At 62.4% G+C, this 18363-nt stretch overlaps 3 protein-coding genes across 3 annotated transcripts in view; all 3 read left to right on the forward strand.

Moving 5' to 3' along the window:
- The window catches only part of GANAB (glucosidase II alpha subunit), a 12583-nt gene extending 11693 nt beyond the window's left edge, over nt 1–890 (forward strand). The window contains exon 25 of the mRNA XM_058424293.1: nt 853–890. Within this exon, the coding sequence (XP_058280276.1) occupies nt 853–890 (38 nt within the window). The remainder of the gene's footprint in view (nt 1–852) is intronic.
- Nucleotides 891–2725: 1835 nt separating this feature from the next.
- On the forward strand, nt 2726–10394 carry CAPN1 (calpain 1). Its single transcript, XM_040053650.2, has 23 exons — nt 2726–2840; nt 3206–3332; nt 4504–4771; nt 4870–4939; nt 5026–5144; nt 5596–5729; nt 5807–5975; nt 6069–6152; nt 6236–6321; nt 6388–6462; nt 6548–6708; nt 6796–6974; nt 7429–7440; nt 7527–7738; nt 7819–7858; nt 7941–8006; nt 8489–8546; nt 8647–8711; nt 8788–8856; nt 9335–9413; nt 9537–9653; nt 9797–9855; nt 10055–10394. Exons 3-23 carry the CDS (start codon nt 4505–4507, stop codon nt 10079–10081), a joined length of 2148 nt encoding a protein of 715 aa, XP_039909584.1. The 5' UTR covers nt 2726–2840; nt 3206–3332; nt 4504; the 3' UTR covers nt 10082–10394.
- Nucleotides 10395–11284: 890 nt separating this feature from the next.
- On the forward strand, nt 11285–17979 carry POLA2 (DNA polymerase alpha 2, accessory subunit; the record flags this gene model as incomplete). Its single annotated transcript, XM_040053652.1, has 18 exons — nt 11285–11402; nt 11749–11876; nt 11954–12039; nt 12167–12221; nt 12302–12408; nt 12855–13042; nt 13280–13368; nt 13514–13669; nt 13758–13820; nt 13926–13968; nt 14546–14664; nt 15064–15102; nt 15210–15283; nt 15394–15502; nt 16176–16282; nt 16573–16632; nt 17115–17241; nt 17854–17979. Coding segments are annotated over exons 1-18 (1794 nt in total), but the record flags the coding sequence as incomplete, so codon positions are not given.
- Nucleotides 17980–18363: the final 384 nt, after the last annotated feature.

An 18363-nucleotide genomic window follows, 5' to 3' on the forward strand; every position in this document is an offset into this window, starting at 1 on the left:
TAATGATGCCTCAATTAATGAAGTACGAAGACTTAATGAAGTAGGGAACCCACTAATGAAGTGGGGGCCCTAATGAAGTTCCCAGTAATGAAGTGGGGGCCCTCATGATGCTCCAGCAATCAAGCGGGGCCGTAAGGATGCCCCTGCTAACGAAGCAGGGCCCTAATTAACCCCAAAGGCGGTCGAACCCCAAACCCTCGGAGTCCTCCTCCGCTTCCCACTCCCAAATTCCTGCAAATCCCATCACCCAAAATCCCTGATTCCCACCCCAGAAACAACCCCGGGCAGCCTGGGATGGCCCTGAAAGCCTGGACAGGGCCAGGGCAAAGGAATCAGCAACACCGGGGATTTTTCAGCCAGTTTGGACCCCTTTTCCCTTTTATTTCGTGTGGAAATTGTGCACTTTTATGCTTTCAGCCCAAATTGGGCCCCTTCTTTCCTTTTTTATTTTTTTTTTAACCCTGGAATTGGCCCCTTTTTGCTTTTGGCACAAAACCCTCTGGAACTGGGGCTGCTCCACACCCGATTTGGGGTAGAACCTGCTGGAATTGGGGTCCCCCCTGCCCAGGATTTGGGGTACAGCCTGCTCGAACTGGGGTTCCTCAATGCCTTATCTTTGGTTTTTACACCACCAGTTTTGGGGTTTTTTAACCCAACCCCCATTTTTGCTCACAAGTGTCTCTTTCCTGCCGTCCCAACCGGTGGTTTGGGGTGATATCTTCAGTTTTTTGGGTTTTTTTTTTTTCCATTTCCGTCTCATTTTATCACCCACACCTTTCAAAACTGCCCAGAGTCGCTCGTTTTCTCCCCCAGGCCCCTCCCGCCTCCCCGTTTTTGTGCAAAAAACCGCAGAAAACGGGCAACACGTATCAAAAACTCTCCGCTTCTAGTTCCTTTTTCTGCGCGAAAAACAGCGAAAAACTCCTTAAAAAAGGGGGGGGGGAGTGGGATCTGACCTGGGGGGGTCCACGGCAGGTGTGGCACAGGTGTCACACCCAGGGGAGCGTGTCACAGCGGTGTGACAGGCGTGTCACAGCCCTGCCAGGTGTGTCACACATGTCACACCCAGGGGAGTGTGGCACAGCAGTGTGATGGGTGTGTCACAGCCCAGGCAGATGTCACACATGTCACACCCAGGGGAGTGTGGCACACCCAGGGCAGGTGTGTCACAGGTGTCACACCCAGGGGAGTGTGGCACAGCAGTGTGACAGGCGTGTCACAGCCCTGCCAGGTGTGTCACACATGTCACACCCAGGGGAGTGTGGCACAGCAGTGTGATGGGTGTGTCACAGCCCAGGCAGATGTCACACATGTCACACCCAGGGGAGTGTGGCACACCCAGGGCAGGTGTGTCACAGGTGTCACACCCAGGGGAGCGTGTCACAGGTGTCATACCCAGGGGAGTGTGGCACACACATCACATCCACAGCAGTGTGACAGGCGTGTCACAGCCCGGGCAGGTGTGTCACAGGTGTCACACCCAGGGGAGCGTGGCACAGCCCGGGCAGGTGTCACAGGTGTCACACCCAGGGGAGTGTGGCACAGCAGTGTGATGGGTGTGTCACAGCCCAGGCAGGTGTCACACCCAGGGCAGGTGTGTCACACGTGTCACGCGCACCCCACCGATGTCCGGGTCCCCTCAGTGTCCCCTCGGTGTCCAGTCCCCAAATGTCCCAGGTGTGTCCATCGCCCCACCCGTGTCCCCCCATTGTGTCCCACCCCTCCACAGCCCCCCAATGTCCCCTCAGTGTCCCCCCATTGTGTCCCACCCCTCCACAGCCCCCCCAATGTCCCCCCAATGTCCACTCCCTTGTCCAGCCCCAGGTGTCCCACCCCTGTCCAGTCCCCCCAATGTCCCCTCAGTGTCCACTCCTGAGTGTCCCCTTAGTGTCCGGCCCCTCAATGTCCCCTCAATGTCCTCCCTTGTGTCCCACCCTTCCACAGCCCCCCCAATGTCCCCTCAGTGTCCCCCAAGTGTCCCCCCCAATGTCCAGCCCCCCCCCATGCCCCTTCCCCTCCCCTTTCAACGCGCTCAAACCCCGCAGCAGCCCCAACAGCCCAAACCCCCCAAAACTCCCCCGCGTCCCCCCAAAAACACTCCCTGTCCCCCCAAACCCCCCCGTGTGCCCCCAAAACCACTCCGTGTCCCCCTAAAACCCCCCGTGTCCCCCCCAAAACCCCCGTGTGCCCCCAAACCCCCTGTGTCCCCCCCAAAACCCCCCCCGTGTCCCCCCAGCCCCCCCATGCCCCTCAAAACCCCCAAAACCCCCCCCAAACCCGCCGTGTCCCCCCCAAACCCCCCTGTGTCCCCCCCAAACCACTCCCTGTCCCCCAAAACTGCTCCCTGTCCCCCCAAACCCCCCCGTGTGGCCCCCAAAACCACTCCGTGTCCCCCCCAAACCCCCCCGCGTCCCCCCAAAAACACTCCCTGTCCCCCTAAAACCCCCCGTGTGCCCCCCAAACCCCCTGTGTCCCCCCCAAACCACCCCATGTCCCCCCCAAAACCCCCCCGTGTCCCCCCAGCCCCCCCATGCCCCTCAAAACCCCCAAAACCCCCCCAAAACTGCTCCGTGTCCCCCCCAAACCCCCGCGCGTCCCCCCCAAACCGCTCCCTGTCACCCCAAACCCCCCCGCGTCCCCCCCAAACCCCCCCGCGTCCCCTCCCCGCGGGTGGGGGAGGGAGGGAGCGGCGCAGGGAGGAGTTTCGGGGGGGGGGGCGGGGGCGGCGTCGCCTTCCTGCTCGAGGAAGTTTGGGGTGAGAAATCTCCTTTTGCCCTGCGTTTCTCCCCCTCCAAAAAGCCCCAGCGGCGATCCCGGGAGCGCCGCCCGCGCAGGCAGAGGTAGGGAGCGGGCCCGGGAGGTGACAGCCGGGGACAGGCGGTGACACAGCGGAGCGCCCCCGGAGCCCGCGCCCGGGGGGCTCCCGGCGCTTACACAACTCCGGAACGGGGCAAAAAACGCGGAAAACGGGAAAAAACTGCTCCTGGGGCTTCTTCCCTTCCCTTCCCGCAGCTGGGAAAGGGCCGGCAGCCGGGGGGGGGCTCCCCCACCGCGCCCCCGAGCTGCGCTTTCGCCAAAAATGGGATTTGGGGGCGTCGGGGCCGCCTCGGGGAGGGGGAATGGGGCGGTTTCGCTGGTTCGGCTGCAGCTGCCGTGGTTTTTCACCGGGGTTTTAATGTTTTTCTTTCGGGGTTTTCCTCCCCAGCAGCGGGGTCCGAAGTGGCGGCGGGGGCGCAGCCGGGCCCAGCCCCGGCCCCGCGGCACCTGCCGGGGCTCCGGGCGCCCAGAACGGGCTGAGAAGAGGCGATTTCTGTCCAGCGAGCCCCGAAAGCGTACGTGGGGAGCTGGTGCGGGCGGGGAGCGGGGCGCAGGGAACCGGGGGGGACCCTGGCGGGGAGGGTGGGTTGTGCTCCCCCTCACGCCCGTTTCGGGGTTAATTTGTGCATTTTTGGGGGCACAATCGCCGCGTTTGGGGTGTCCCTGACCTTTCACCCGAGGGCTGTGCCGGGGTTTGGGGGTGGCAGGAACCCCCGTGTTTGGGGGGGTCTGCGCTGCCCCCACCCCTGGCACGGCCCTGCCGCTCCTCGGTGGCTCTGATTAGCGTTTAATTAAAATGCCTGGGGCTTAATTAACCGCCCCAATGCTTAATGAACCTCCCCGGGGCGTGAGGAAGGGCCCGGGGGTTGCGCCCGTGCAAACCTGCGCGACCAGTTTGGGGCAGCTCCCCCGGGTTCCTGAGCCCTCGGGGCTGCCCCGTGCCGGAGCTGCCGGGATTTCACCGGGACTGGGCCATTTCCAGGGCGAGCCCCGGGATCTCCGGGAGTTTCCCTGCGCCCGGAATTGCCGCTTTTTTACCCCAAAACGGCGTCACTCTTAGGGCGCCAGAATCACCCCAATGTCCTGACACGGGCAGGATTCCAAACCGGGGGGAAATTCCTCAATTCCCCCCCAAGTTTCCTGTTCCCCACTATAATTCCTTATTTCCCACAAAACCCCCGCATCTCCCCATTCCCATGCAGCACACGCCTCTCACCCCCGCTCTTCCCTGAATCCCGAGCGTCTTTTTCCCAATTCATCCCCCCAAAAAAAACCCCAAATCCCCCCCAAAACCCAAATTCCCCCTCCCAGACCCCCATTCCTGTGCAGCACACTCCTCTCACCTCCGCTTTTCCCTGAATCCCGAGCATGTTTTTTCCCAATTCACCCCCCCAAAACCCCAAATCTAGCCCAAAACCCCAATTCCCGTGCAGCACATGCATCTCACCCCCGCTTTTCCCTGAATCCCGAGCATCTTTTTTCCCAAATCTCCCCCCAAACACCCCAAATCCCCCCCAGACCCCAATTCCCGTGCAGCACACGCATCTCACCTCTGCTTTTCCCCGAATTCCCCGAATCCCGAGCGTCTTTTTCCCAAATCTCCCCCCAAACACCCCAAATCCCCCCCAGGCCCCCGTCCCCACGCGGCACGCGCGTCTCATTCCCCTTCTCCCCGGGTCCCCGCAGGATGGCGGAGCCGCCGGTGGTGCCGGTGTTCTGCACCGGCGTCTCGGCGCAGGTGCGGCGGCAGCGCGCCAAGGAGCTGGGGCTGGGCCGGCACGACAACGCCGTGCGTTACCTGGGCCAGGATTTCGGGCAGCTGGCCGAGGAGTGCCGCCGCTCCGGGACCCTGTTCCGGGACCCCGCTTTCCCCCCGGCCGCCGCCTCGCTGGGGTTCCGCGAGCTGGGCCCCGGCTCCGCCAAAACCCGCGGCGTGCAGTGGAAGCGGCCCACGGTGAGCGCGGCGCCGAGCCGGCCCCACCCCGCCCTGGCCGAGATCCCCTGGGGGCCTGGGAACATCCCGACTATTTTTGGGGGGTTTCCCCCCCGCAGGAGCTGTGCCCGCGCCCGCAGTTCATCGTGGACGGGGCCACGCGCACCGACATCTGCCAGGGAGCGCTGGGTGAGGGCTCCTCGTCCTTCGCCCCGAGTCCGGTGGGTTTTTGGGGGTGGTTTCGCCAGGAATTTGCCGGTTTGGGCCCCGCCCAGGTGACTGCTGGCTGCTGGCGGCCATCGCCTCGCTGACGCTCAACGAGACGCTCCTGCACCGCGTGGTGCCGCACGGGCAGAGCTTCCAGCAGGGCTACGCCGGCATCTTCCACTTCCAGGTCAGCAAAGCCCGGCCCCGGGGCTCCCCTCCGCCGTTTCCCGCTGGAATTCCCAACGTTTTGGGGCTCCCACCGTCGCTTCAGGCCTCCTCCTGTCGTTCGGAGAGGTTCCCGCGCCGATTTGGGGCTTTCTTCACGTTTTTCGACTTCCCTTTGACCGTTTTGAGGGGATCCCCCACAGTTTTGGGGCTCCGCTCTGCAATCTTGGGGTTTTAAGGATTTAAGGATTTCGTTTTAAGGATTCCCTCCACCATTTTGGCCGCACCCCCAGTTTTGGGAGGATCCCCCACTGTTTTGAGCCCCTTTCCCATCCCCGTTCCTCGTGTCCCCCTCCCATCGTGGCGACTCCGCTTCCCCGCTGCCTCGTGGGACCCCAAACCGGGGTTTTTTCCCCCCAAAATCCCCTTCCCGGGTGGAACCTGGGGCCTCCTCCTCCTCCTGCGCCCCCCAGATCTGGCAGTTCGGCGAGTGGCTGGACGTGGTGGTGGACGATTTCCTGCCCACCAAGGACGGCAAGCTGCTCTTCGTGCACTCGGCCGAGGGCTCCGAGTTCTGGAGCGCGCTGCTGGAAAAGGCCTACGCCAAGTACGGCGCCGCTCCCCGCTCCCCGCTTTCTTCGGGGGGGGACAGAACCCCCAAAAACGCCCCCGGCTGCCGCGCAGGGTGAACGGGTGCTACGAGGCGCTCTCGGGCGGCAGCACCTCCGAGGGCTTCGAGGATTTCACGGGCGGCGTCACCGAGTGGTTCGACCTGCGCCGGCCGCCGGCCGACCTCTACCAGATCATCCTCAAGGCGCTGGAGCGCGGCTCCCTGCTGGGCTGCTCCATCGACGTGAGCGGGGCTTCGGGGGTTTCGGGGATTTCGGGGTTGGAAGCGGCGGGGTCGGGGTCATTTCCTCGGTAACGCCGCGGCGGCTCCTCGCAGATCACCAGCGCCTTCGACATGGAGGCGGTGACCTTCAAGAAGCTGGTGAAGGGCCACGCCTACTCGGTGACGGGCGCCAGGCAGGTGAGGGCCGGCGCCGGTGTTTTTGGGGGGCGGAGAAGGGCGGAGCTCGGGCGGCGCGGCCCTGACGGCGCCTCGGCCCGCAGATCCCGTACCGCGGGCAGGCCCTGGAGCTCATCCGGATGCGCAACCCCTGGGGAGAGGTGGAGTGGACGGGCGCCTGGAGCGACGGGTGAGGCTTCGTTAGCGCCGGGCTCGTTAGCGCCGGCGGCCCCGCTGAGCCCCGCTGTCCCCGCAGCTCGGCCGAGTGGCACGCGGTGGAGCCGGCGCTGCGCCAGCAGCTCATGGTCAAGATGGAGGACGGGGAATTCTGGTAGGAGAAGTTCAACCCCCAGCCCCTTTTCTCCCCGCCCCGGCTCCTTCCGTGCCCGGCAAACGAGGGCAGGCTCTTCCCGCAGGATGTCCTTCCGGGATTTCCTGCGGGAATTCACGCGCCTGGAGATCTGCAACCTGACGCCGGACGCGCTGCAGTCCCGCAAGTTCCGCAAGTGGAACACGCGGCTCTACGACGGGACGTGGCGGCGCGGCAGCACTGCTGGCGGCTGCCGCAACTACCCCGGTACGGTGCGGTACAGTACGGTACCGGTCCCGGCCCCGGTTCCGCCGGGCGCGGCGCCCGCTGAGCCCCCTCTGCCCCCCGTTGCAGCCACGTTCTGGATCAACCCCCAGTTCAAGATCCAGCTGGAGGAGGTGGACGACGAGCGGGACGAGGACGGCGGGCGCGAGCCCGGCTGCAGCTTCCTGCTGGCGCTGATGCAGAAGAACCGGCGCCGCGAGCGCCGCCTCGGCAAGGACATGGAGACCATCGGCTTCGCCGTCTATGAGGTAGCGGCGTCGGCTGCGGTCGGCTGGGGTTGGCTGGGGTCAACTGGGATTGACTGGGGTCAGCCGGGGTCAATTGGGATTGACTGGGGTCAACTGGGATTGACTAGAGTCAGCTGGGATTGACTGGGGTCAACTGGGATTGACTGGGGTCAGCCAGGGTCAACTGGGATTGACTGGGGTCAACTGGGATTGACTGGGGTCAGCCGGGGTCAACTGGGATTGACTGGGGTCAGCTGGGATCAACTGGGATTGACTGGAGTCAGCTGGGATTGACTGGGATTGACTGGGGTCAGCTGGGGTCAACCACCATCAACTGGGGCCAGCTGAGATCAGCTGAGATGACCTGGCATTAATTGGGGTCAGCTGAGGACAACTGGCGTTAATCGCGGTCAGTCAGGGTCGCCAGGCGTCCCCCGGCGTCCCCCGGCGTCACCTGTCCCCTCTTTCCCCGCAGGTCCCTCCCGAGGTTGGTGCCGCGCTCCGGCGGGGGCGGGGCGGCGCCCCGGGGGCGGGGCGTTTGCGGGGCGTTTCCGGAACGTTCTCCGCCCGCAGTACGCCGGCAGGTCGGGCGTGCACCTGAAGCGGGAGTTCTTCCTGGCCAACGCGTCGCGCGCGCGCTCCGAGCAGTTCATCAACCTGCGCGAGGTGAGCACGCGCTTCCGCCTGCCGCCCGGCGAGTACATCGTGGTGCCCTCCACCTTCGAGCCCAACCGCGAGGCCGACTTCGTGCTGCGCGTCTTCTCCGAGAAGAGAGCCGGCACCGAGTAAGCGCCGCCTCGTTAGCGCCGACGAGCCCCGGCCGCGCCCCGGCCGCGCCCCGACGCCGCCCTCGCTCTCTCCGCAGGGAAATGGACGACAAGATCCAGGCCACGCTGCCGGACGAGGTCGGCCCGGAGCGGCGAGGGCAGGAGCCCGCGGGGCGCCCGGGTGGGCCCCGTTGACCAAAACGGGCGCTTTTCCCCCCAGAAAGTGCTGGCGGAGAGCGAAATCGATGAGAACTTCAAGCAGCTCTTCAAGCAGCTGGCGGGGCCGGTAAGGGCGCGGTGACGGCGGCGCCGTGACGTCACTGACAGCGGGGCGGTGGTGACGTCGCTGGTTGGCTGTGATGTCATTACTTGGCTGTGATGTCATTGGTTGTTGAAGGCATCATTGGTTGGCTGTGATGTCATTAGTTGACTGTAGTATCATTGGTTGGCTGTTACATCATTATTTGGATGTGATGTCATTGGTTGTTGGTGACATAATTTCTTGGCCGTGACATCACTGGTTGGCCACGACATCATTGGTTGGCCATGACGTCAGTGGTCGGCAGTGATGTCATTGGTTGGCCGTGACATCATTGGTTGGCCATGATGTCAGTGGTCAGCAGTGACGTCATTGGTTGGCCGTGACATCATTGCTTGGCAGTGACATCATTGGTTGGCAGTGACATCGTTGATGGGCAGTGACGTCACTGGTTGCCAATGACGTCACTGGTTGCTGATGACGTCACTGCCCCCGTGTCCCCTCCCCAGGACCTGGAGATCAGCGTCACCGAGCTCCAGACCATCCTCAACCGCATCATCGCCAAACGTGAGCGGGGCCGGCGCTGGGGCGGGGTCGATCACGGCCGCGCCAAAAAGGAACCAATTAACGCCCGTCCCTCGTTAACCCCCAAACCTCCCAACCGCAGACAAAGACCTGCGGACCAAGGGCTTCAGCGTCGAGTCCTGCCGGAGCATGGTCAACCTGATGGACGTATCCTGGGGCCGTGGGCTGGGGGGGCTTTGGGGGGACCCCTGGAGCCCCCTTTTCCTTAACCCCGCTCCCCCAGAAAGACGGGAACGGGAAGCTGGGACTGGTGGAGTTCAACGTCCTCTGGAACCGGATCCGCAATTACCTGGTGGGGCCGGGGGCTCCGGGGCCTCTCCCGGCTTTTCGGGGGGTTTGGAGTTCAGTCGGGGCGTTTTGGGGACTCCCTCATGGGTGACCCCCATTTTGGGGGGGGATTTTGGGGTCTCTGTCCTCATGGGAGACCCCCCACACACTTTTTCACCCCTTTTTTGGGGGGCGTTGGGGTGCGATGAGGAAGGTTGGGCTGTGGGGTGAAGATGTTGGGGTCTCTCTTCATGGGTAGCCTCCATTTTGGGGTACACTGGGTGTGTTTTGGGGGTCTCCCCTCACGAGTGACCCCTCTTCTTTCAGGGTGTGTTTTGGGGGTACGCTTGGGGTATTTTGGGGTACACTGGGCTGTTTTGGGGGTCTCCCCTCATGGGTGATCCCTGTTCTTTAGGGGGGTATTTTGGGGTACACCGGGGGTGTTTTGGGGTCTCCCCTCACAAGTGACCCCTGTTCTTTCGGGGGGTTCTGTTTCTTCCCAGAGCATTTTCCGCAAGTTCGACCTGGACAAGTCGGGCTCCATCAGCGCCTACGAGCTGCGCCTGGCGCTGGAGGCTGCAGGTGACCCCCGGGGACCCCCGTGCCCCCTCCCCTGCCCGGGGCCCCCCAGTGACCCCCGGGGACCCCCGTGCCCCCTCCCCTGCCCGGGGCCCCCCGGTGACCCCGGGCTGTCCCCCGGCCCAGGGTACCGGCTGAACAAGAGGCTGCACGAGCTGCTCATCACCCGCTACGCCGAGCCTGACCTGGCCCTGGACTTCGACAGCTTCGTCTGCTGCCTCGTGCGCCTGGAGACCATGTTCCGTGAGCGCCCCGGTGTCCCAGGAGATCCCAAATTATCCCAAAGGATCCCTCCCACCCCGATCCCGGCCTCCCCGACCACACTCATCCCTCAGAAACAGATCTTTTCCCCCCATCCAGATCCCAACTCCTCTCCCTCCCCGCAGGGTTTTTCCAAGCCGTGGACGTGGACCGGGACGGCGTCGTTACCTTCGACCTGCTGCAGGTATCCGTGGGGGGACCTCAGGGCCTTCCTCCTTCTCCTCTTCCTCTTCTTCCTCCTGTTCCTTTTCTTTCCCCTCTTTCTCCCTCTCCTCTCCCTCCTTCTCTTACTTGTCCCACACTTTCTTCACCCTCTCTGGCTCCCCTTCCTCCTCCTCCCCCTCCTGCCCTTCCTCCCTCACCCTCCTCTTCCTCGTCCCCAGTGGCTCCAGCTCACCATGTTCGCCTGACCGGACCCTCCAAGTGCCTTCCACGACCCCGCGCTGGTTTTTTCCCTTTTTCTGGCTTTTTTTTCGGCAGGAAAGGCTGGATGGGGGCGCGGGGTGGGGGTCACACGGGACCCCCCGAGCTTTGCCAAAGCCCCCCCGTCCCTCCCCCGCCTCACGCTCGGCCCTTTTTGGGGCAAATCCTCGGGATTTCGGTGCCTCTCGTGCTGACGGAGCCCCGGCCGTCACCCTCCGCTTCAGGGATCTGCTGCCCCCGGGTGCCATTATGCGATTTTTTATTGTGTAAATTAAAAAGAAGATACAAACCAAAGGGAAAAAAAAATATATTGTTTCAGTCAAAACTTTTTCTGGCAGTTCTTTCTCCCCCCTTCAGGCGGGGCGGTGAGGGGATCTCAAGGTGCTGCAAAATGACAAGTTTAGGGCTTGTCTGTGGGTTATAGGTGACCGATTTGGGGTTATGTTTTTATATTTTTGGGATGTTTTGGTGGTTGTGACTTAAAACACGGGGGTGTCTCCTGGGAGGGGGGTGCAGGACAAGGCTGCCATGACCTGGAGGGGATGAGGGGCCGGGCAGGGAGGGGACCCTGGACCCGGGGCAGAATCCCCTGGGGTAGGTGCGACCCCAGGGCCCAGGCAGGACTCCCTCAGACCCGGTTCTACCCCTCAGACCAGGTTCTACCCCTCAGACTGGGTTCAATTCCCCCAGACCCGGTTCAATCCCCTCAGACCTGGCCTGGGGTCGATTCCCCCAGACCCGGTTCAATCCCCTCAGACCCGTTTGTACCCCTCAGACCCGGTTCTACCCCTCAGATCCGGCTCTACCCCTCAGACCTGGCCCGGGGTCGGGGTCGGTTCCCCCAGACCCGGTTTGATCCCCCAGACCCGGTTTGATCCCCCAGACCCGGTTTGATCCCCCAGACCCGGTTCTACCCCTCAGGCCCGGCCCGGGGTCGCGCTCGGTTCCCCCTCAGAGCCGCCTCAGCCCCGCCCCCTCAGCGCTCTGAGGGCGCGAATTTTCCCGCCCTTTTTTCCTCCCGCCCTTTTCCCCTCCCACCCGGGTGGGCGGATCTCAGGGGGCCACTCCGGCCACGCCCCCTCTCCCGCCCATCGCGCTCCCATTGGTCGGCTGTGCCCAAACCCGCACGGCCACGCCCCTTCCCCGCCCTCTCCCTCACGGCGCCGCTCGCGCGCGGTTCGAGCGCGGCCATGGCGGAGCCGGGGGTGAAGCCGGAGCGGGGCCGGGAGCCGGTGACGGCCGAGGCGGTGCTGAGGGAGCTGCGGCTCTTCGAGCTGCGCTGCCAGGGCGAGGAAGTGCCCGACAAGCGTGAGGGCTCCGGGGGGGCGCGGCCTGGGGTGTCAGGGGAGATGTGAGGGGTGTGAGGGGTATGAGGGGCTGTGAGGGGCCTGCGGGTGTCAGTGAAGGTTTGGGGGATGTCAGGGGTACTGGGGATTTTCTCAGAGGCGTTCGTGGATCTGGGGGTGTCGGTGAGGGTTTGTTCGATTTACGGGGTGCTCTCGGTTCGGGGTCAGTTGTGAGGGCCAGCATTTGGGGAGCTGCCGGGTCTCGGGGGGCACAGAGGATGGAGGGGGCGATCGGGGGTACCCAAAGGTTCGAGGGGGGATCTCGGTGGGATTTTTGGGTTCCCCCCCGACCCCCGTTCTCGCCGCAGTGGTGGAGCTGTGCCTGAGCCACGGGCTGGGCCCGGTGGCCTTGGCCAACGAGCTGCTGGCCTTTGTCACCAGCAAGGACCTCGACCTCCAGCTCACCGCCGAGGGCCTCGACGCCTTCGAGCACGAGGTGAGGGTCCCCGATTCCCCCCCTTGCACCCCAGAACGTGGGGCAGGGCGGGGAGCGCTCACAGATCCCCGTCCCAGGTGCTGGCCAGGCGCGGCAGCCGCGGCCGGCGCGGGCAGGACGAGCGCCGGGGGCTCCTCTACGACGCGCACTCGCTGCAGGAGCTGTATCCCCGCGTCCCGGGGGGCTCCGGCGGGAAAACGGGAGGGAATGGGAGGAGCGGTTGGATTCGGGGGGTGCTGGGGGCGCTTCACCCCAGGCAGGAGCGGTGGTTTCCCCTTAACGAGCGCCAGCCTCAGCGAGGAGCAGGAGGACGAGCTGCTGGACGCCTACAGCACCCCGTGCAAGGTGGGCATCGCCCCAAACCTGCGAGGTTTGCCTCGGAACCGGCCTGGAAACGTCGGGTTTTTGGTGATTATTCCCCGCAGGGCTCCCAGAAACGCAGCAATTCCACGCCAGAGACGCCCCAGCCCAAGCGGGCGCCGTCGTCCCGCAGCCCCTACGGGCTCTTCTCCCCCGGCAGCTTCTCCCCGAGGTGGGTGAGGGCTCCTGGGGCGCTTCCCGAAATCACGGCTCCGTGAATTGGCTCTTTGATCCCCTCACCTTTTCTCCCTCTTTTCTCCCTTCCTTTCTCTTAAAATTCCACCGTTGTGGAGGTCGAGGTGCGGCGTTTTTGGGAGCTCTGTAAATTCGGTTAAAGCCCCCCCCGAACGCTCCGCAGTTTTAGAGCCTTTAAAGCTACAAACACTTGTTATTATTTTATATCAACACAAACCACCAAACCCCGCTGGAAAACGCCCTGCCCACAGGCCGCAGGGAATTCGGGAATTCGGGAATTCGCTCACCCTCTCAGCTCCGTTTCCCTCTCTGCTCCCAGAAGGAGGAGGGGGAACAAAAAGGAGGAGAACCCGAAATCCGCGGAGCTGTCGGGGCTGGGGCGAGCCCTGACCTGAGCCCCGCTGGGTTTTCCCGTCCCCACAGCGTCACCCCCTCCCAGAAATACTCCTCCCGCGGGGGCCGGGGCGAGGTCGTGGCGTCGCTGGGCTCCGTGCAGGGCCCGGCCTGGAGCGGCCGCGGCGGCTGCGGCCTCAAACTCTTCGGCTGCCCCGAGCAGAGCCTGGGAAAACCCTACAAGTTCATGTTCCAGAAGGCGCTGGACGTCCGGGAAGGTGCCGGGGGACCCTGGGGACGCCCTGGATTTGGGGGGGGTCGGGGGGGGGTTTGGTGACACCAGGGTCCCCTCACAGCTCTGGGATGGGGTCAGGGGGGGTTTGGTGACACCGGGGGTCCCCTCACAGCTTTGGGGGGTGTCAGGGGGGGTTTGGTGACACCGGGGGTCCCCTCACAGCTCTGGGGGGGTCAGGGATGGGGTCGGGGGGGCTTTGGTGACGCCGGGGTCCCCCCAGCGCTGGCCGGGCGCGTGGAGGAGCTCGGGGAGGTTCTGCGGAGGCACCACGGCCTGCAAGAGTTCAGCTCCACCTCGCTGCCGGCCCAGGTGAGATCCCAGCTCCCCTTTTTGGGGTGGAACACGCTGCTTTGGGTTAAATCCCCCCGTTTCGGGTTAAATCCCCCCCGTTTTGGGTTAAATCCCCCCGTTTTGGGTTAAATCCCCCCGTTTCGGGTTAACCCCTCCTTGGCAGGAGCCGGTGACGGTGCTGGGGCACATCGCCTGTGACGGCAACGGGAAGCTCAACGCCAGCTCCGTGCTGCTGGTGGGGGACAGGGAGCACTCGGGGGGGGCCCAGGTCCCCCTGGACCTCTCGGAGCTGCCGGAATATTCCCTGTTCCCGGGACAGGTGCGGCTCCCCGTCCCCGATTCCTGCCCCGTTTCCCGCTCCTTTCCCCCGTTCCCATTTGTCCCCATTTCCCGGTGTTTCCCCGCAGGTGGTGGCGCTGGAAGGCACCAACAGCACGGGCAGGAGGCTGGTGGTGTCCAGGCTCTACGAGGTGACCCCGCCCCGGGGGGATCTGGGGGGGATTTGGGATGGAACTGGGGGGGATTTGGGGCTGGATTTGGGGGGGATTTGGGGACATTCCCAGCTTTTCCCCCAGGGGGTCCCGCTGCCCTTCCACACCCCCACGGAGCCGATGGCAGGTGAGCCCTGGGACCTCCACTTTCTGTCCCCAAATCCTCATTTCTGTCCCCAAATCCTCATTTCTGTCCCCAAAATCCTCATTTCTGTCCCCCAAATTCTCATTTCTGTCCCCAAATTCTCGTTTCTGTCCCCAAATCCTCGTTTCTGTCCCCAAAGAGCCCCTTGGATTCCCCAAATCTCCCCTTCTATCCCCAAACTCCCCTTTCTGCCCCTTTTTCCCCCTCCCAACCTCCTTTTTCACCCCCAATCCCCCACTTTGAATCCCAAATCCCCTTTTTCCCCTAAATCCCCCCCGAGCCACTTTTTTCTCCCTGTTCTTCCTCCCCACATTCCCGTCCCCCAAACCCCCGTTTTCGATCCCTATTCATCCCTAAACCTCCCCTTTTTCCCTCCAGATGCCTTTTTTTCCCCCAAATCTCCCGTTTTTCCCCAAAATCTCCCGTTTTTTCCCCCCAAATCTCCTGTTTTCCCCCCAAAATCTCCCGTTTTTCCCCAAAATCTCCCATTTTTCCCCAAAATCTCCCATTTTCCCCCCCAAATCTCCCGTTTTCCCCCCAAATCTCCCGTTTTTTCCAGAGCAGAGGATGGTGCTGGTGGCCTGTGGCCCCTTCACGCCCTCGGACAGCGTCGCCTTCGAGCCCCTCAGCGACCTCCTGGAGGTGGTGGCCCGCGACCGCCCCGACGTCTGCATCCTGGTGAGGGCGCCCCAATTAACCCCAATTAACCACCAGGGCTTAATTACCTTCACCCTCGTTAACGCCGGAGCCGCGCCCCGACCCCAAACCTTTGGAAATTCGCGTTCAAATCCCGTTTTTCACCCTGAGGGCGCCCAGGCCCCCCCCAGCGGTCCCCAAAATCCCCATTTCTCACCCCAAATTGATCAAAAAGCTGGGTTTGAGCAGCAAATGCTGCCCCCATTCCCTGCCTGGGCACGACGCATCCGTTTCAGCCATTTCCCCTTTTCGGTTTCCCCCCGGAATTTTGGGGGCTAAAATCGGGGTTCATCCACGAGAATTATTAAAAACCTTTACAAAGGAGATTTTGGGGTGGTTTGAGACGCTTCTTTGCCGTTTTTCCCGGTTCTTTCCCTGCAGTTTGGGCCATTCCTGGACGCCAAGCACGAGCAGGTGGAGGTGAGGAGGGAACCCCAAAACCCCTCGATCCCTGCGGATTTGGGGCAGCGCCGGATCCTAAAAACCACAGGAATTGCCCCAATCCCGTCGTTTTTTCCCCAATCCAGAGCTGCCAGCTCCTGAGCTCCTTCTCCGACGTGTTCCGCCTCTGCCTCCGGACCATCATCGAGGGCACCAGGAGGTGGGAGCGCCGTCAGCCCCGCGTCCCCCATTCCCACGGGGGGCTTTTTTTTCCCCAAAAACGCCGCTTTTCACCCCAAACCCCTCCGTTTTCCCCTCGTTTTCCCGCAGCGCCGGCTGCCAGCTGGTGCTGGTGCCCTCGCTCCGCGACGTCTCGCACGACTTCGTGTATCCGCAGCCTCCCTTCGCCGTCCCGGAGCTGCCCAAGGAGGACAGAGCGGTACCGGCCCCGGAACTCCGCTTGTCCCACCCCAAACCCAATTCCCGGGAGAGCCCCGGCTGGGATTTGGGGTGAATTCCTCCTTTTCCCTGATCCTGCTGAACCCCGGCTGGGATTTGGGGTGAATTCCTCCTTTTCCCTGATCCTGCTGAACCCCGGCTGGGATTTGGGGTGAATTCCTCCTTTTCCCCATCTTGCTGAACCCCGGCTGGGATTTGGGGTGAATTCCTCCTTTTCCCTGATCCTGCTGAACCCCAGCTGGGATTTGGGGTGAATTCCTCCTTTTTCCAGTCCTGGAGAACCCCAGCTGGGATTTGGGGTGAATTCCTCCTTTTCCCCACCCGGCAGCGATTTCCTGCCGCGGCTTCCAGAGGGAGGGAGGATTTGGGGTTGGAATTCCGGAGCTCCCAACGCCCCTCCCGGCCCTTTTTTGGGGTTAAATCCTCTCATTTTGTGATTTCTTTGTCCCTCGGGAGCAGATTTGATGTTCCTGCAGAAAATCCAGCTCGGCCCCGGGGGGATTTTGGGGAACGTTTTTTGAGGGTTTGAGGAAAACTTGGTGCGATTGGGGCAGATTTGGGGCATTTTGAGGCAGTTTTGGGGCGTTCTGGGGCGGGTTTGGGGCATTTTGGGGCTCTCCAGGGGAGCTCCAGCCCCGTGTCCGTGTGTCCAGCGCGTGCTCCTGGTGCCCGAGCCCTGCACCTTGGACATCGACGGCGTCGTCTTCGGCCTCACCTCCACCGACCTCCTCTTCCACATGGGGGCTGAGGAGATCAGCAGGTGCCTCTTTTCAACCTTTTTCCCCTTTTTTTGACCTTTTTCCCCTTTTTTTGACCTTTTCCCCCTTTTTTTGTCCTTTTTTCCCCTCGTTTCTTTAACAGTTTTCCCTTTTTGTTTAACCTTTCCCCTCTTTATTTGCATTTCCCCCCTTTTTTTTCCCCTTTTTCCCCTCGGCCTTTTCTCTCTCTCCTTCTCCCCATTTCTCCTTTCCCATTTTTCCCATTGTTTTTCCCGCTTTTTTCCCCGTTTCCTCCCTTTTCTCACCCGTTTCTCTCCCCTTCCTCCCTCAGCTCCTCCGGGATCTCCGACCGCTTCACGCGGATCCTGCGGCACGTCCTGACCCAGCGCACGTGAGGGCTCCCCAGAAACAGCTCCTTCCTCCCTAAAATATCCCCTTTCCTCCCCCAAAATCAGCTCCTTCCTCCACAAAATCTCCCCTTTCCTCCCCAAAAACTCCTCCTTTCTCCCAAAAACAGCTCCTTCCTCTCCAAAATCTCCCCTTTCCTTCCCAAAAACTCCTCCTTTCTCCCAAAAACAGCTCCTTCCTCTCCAAAATCTCCCCTTTCCTCCCCAAAAACTCCTTTCTCCCAAAAACAGCTCCTTCCTCCCCAAAACCTCCTCTTTTCTCCCCAAAATCTCTTTTCTCCCCAAAACAGCTCCTTCCCCCAAAATCAGCTTATTCCTCCGAAAATCTTCTCCTTCCTCCCCAAAAACTCCTTTTTCCTCCCCCAAAATCTCCTTTTCTCTCCCCAAAATCTCCTTTTTCCTCCCCAAAACCTCCTTTTCTCTCCCCAAAACCTCCTCTTTTCTCTCCCCGACCCGGCCGCTGCAGTTTCTACCCGCTCTTCCCTCCCTCCGAGGAGCTCAACGTGCATTTCGAGGCGCTGGCGGCGTTGGCGGCGCTGCCGGTGACCCCGGACGTGCTGGTGACGCCCTCGGAGCTGCGCTTCTTCATCAAGGTCAGGGGAAACACGGCAATTCCAGCGGGAATTCCAGCGGGAAGGGCCGGGAGTGGGGCTGGGGGGTCCCAGATCTCCTGGGCCCTGTGGGTTTTTGGGGTCTGGGTGGGGTTTGGGGTCCCAAATATCCTGGGCCTCGTTGTTTTTGGGGTCTGAAAGGGCTGGAGGGTCCCAAATCTCCTGTGCCCAGCAGCTCTGGGGGTCTGGAAGGGTTGGAGGATCCCAAATCTCCTGGACCTGGTGGTTTTTGGGGTCTGGGTGGGGTTTGGGGTCCCAGATTATCCAGAACCGGCAGCTCGTGGGGTCTGGACGGGCTGGATGGTCCCAAATCTCTTTTACCCTGAAGCTTTTGGGGTCTGGGTGGGGTCTGGATGGTCCCAAATCTCCTGAACCCGGTGGTTTTTGGGGTCTGGGTGGGGTTTGGGGTCCCAAATCTCCTGGACCCAGCAGTTTTTGGGGTCTGGGTGGGGTTTGGGGTCCCAAATCTCCTGTACCCAGTGGTTTTTGGGGTCTGGGGTCCCAGATCTCCTGGACCCGGCGGTTTTTGGGGTCTGGGGGTTCCCAGTCCTGCTGTCTCCACGGGTTCTCACGGATTTTCCGCTGTCCCTGCAGGACGTCCTGGGCTGTGTCTGCATCAACCCCGGGCGCCTGACCAAGGGCCGGGCCGGGGGCACCTACGGGCGGCTGCTGCTGCGGAGGGACGGGAACGGGGACGGGGGGAAAAATGGGAATGGGAACGGGGAGAAAAATGGGAATGGGGACGGGGAGAAAAATGGGAATGGGAACGGGAACGGCGAGAAAAATGGGAATGGGGACGGGGAGAAAAATGGGGAGAATCCTGGAGAGAATCCCGGGGACAAAACCGGGAACAGCCCTGGGGACAAAACCAGAGAGAATCCCGGGAACGTTCCCCGGAGCAGCCCCTGCGTGGCCGCCCAGGTCGTGAGGATTTGAGCTCCCAGCCCTGCCACGGCTGCAGGATCAGGAATTGGGATCAAAACTCCTGGAATTGGGGTCGAAACTCCTGGAATTGGGGTCGAAACTCCTGGAATTGGGGTTGAAACACCCAGAATTTGGGTTAAAACTCCCAGAACTGGAGTTGAAACTCCTGAAATTTGGGTT

This window comes from Hirundo rustica (assembly GCF_015227805.2).
Source record: "Hirundo rustica isolate bHirRus1 chromosome 38 unlocalized genomic scaffold, bHirRus1.pri.v3 SUPER_38_unloc_1, whole genome shotgun sequence".
In the NCBI taxonomy this organism is placed as follows: domain Eukaryota; kingdom Metazoa; phylum Chordata; class Aves; order Passeriformes; family Hirundinidae; genus Hirundo; species Hirundo rustica.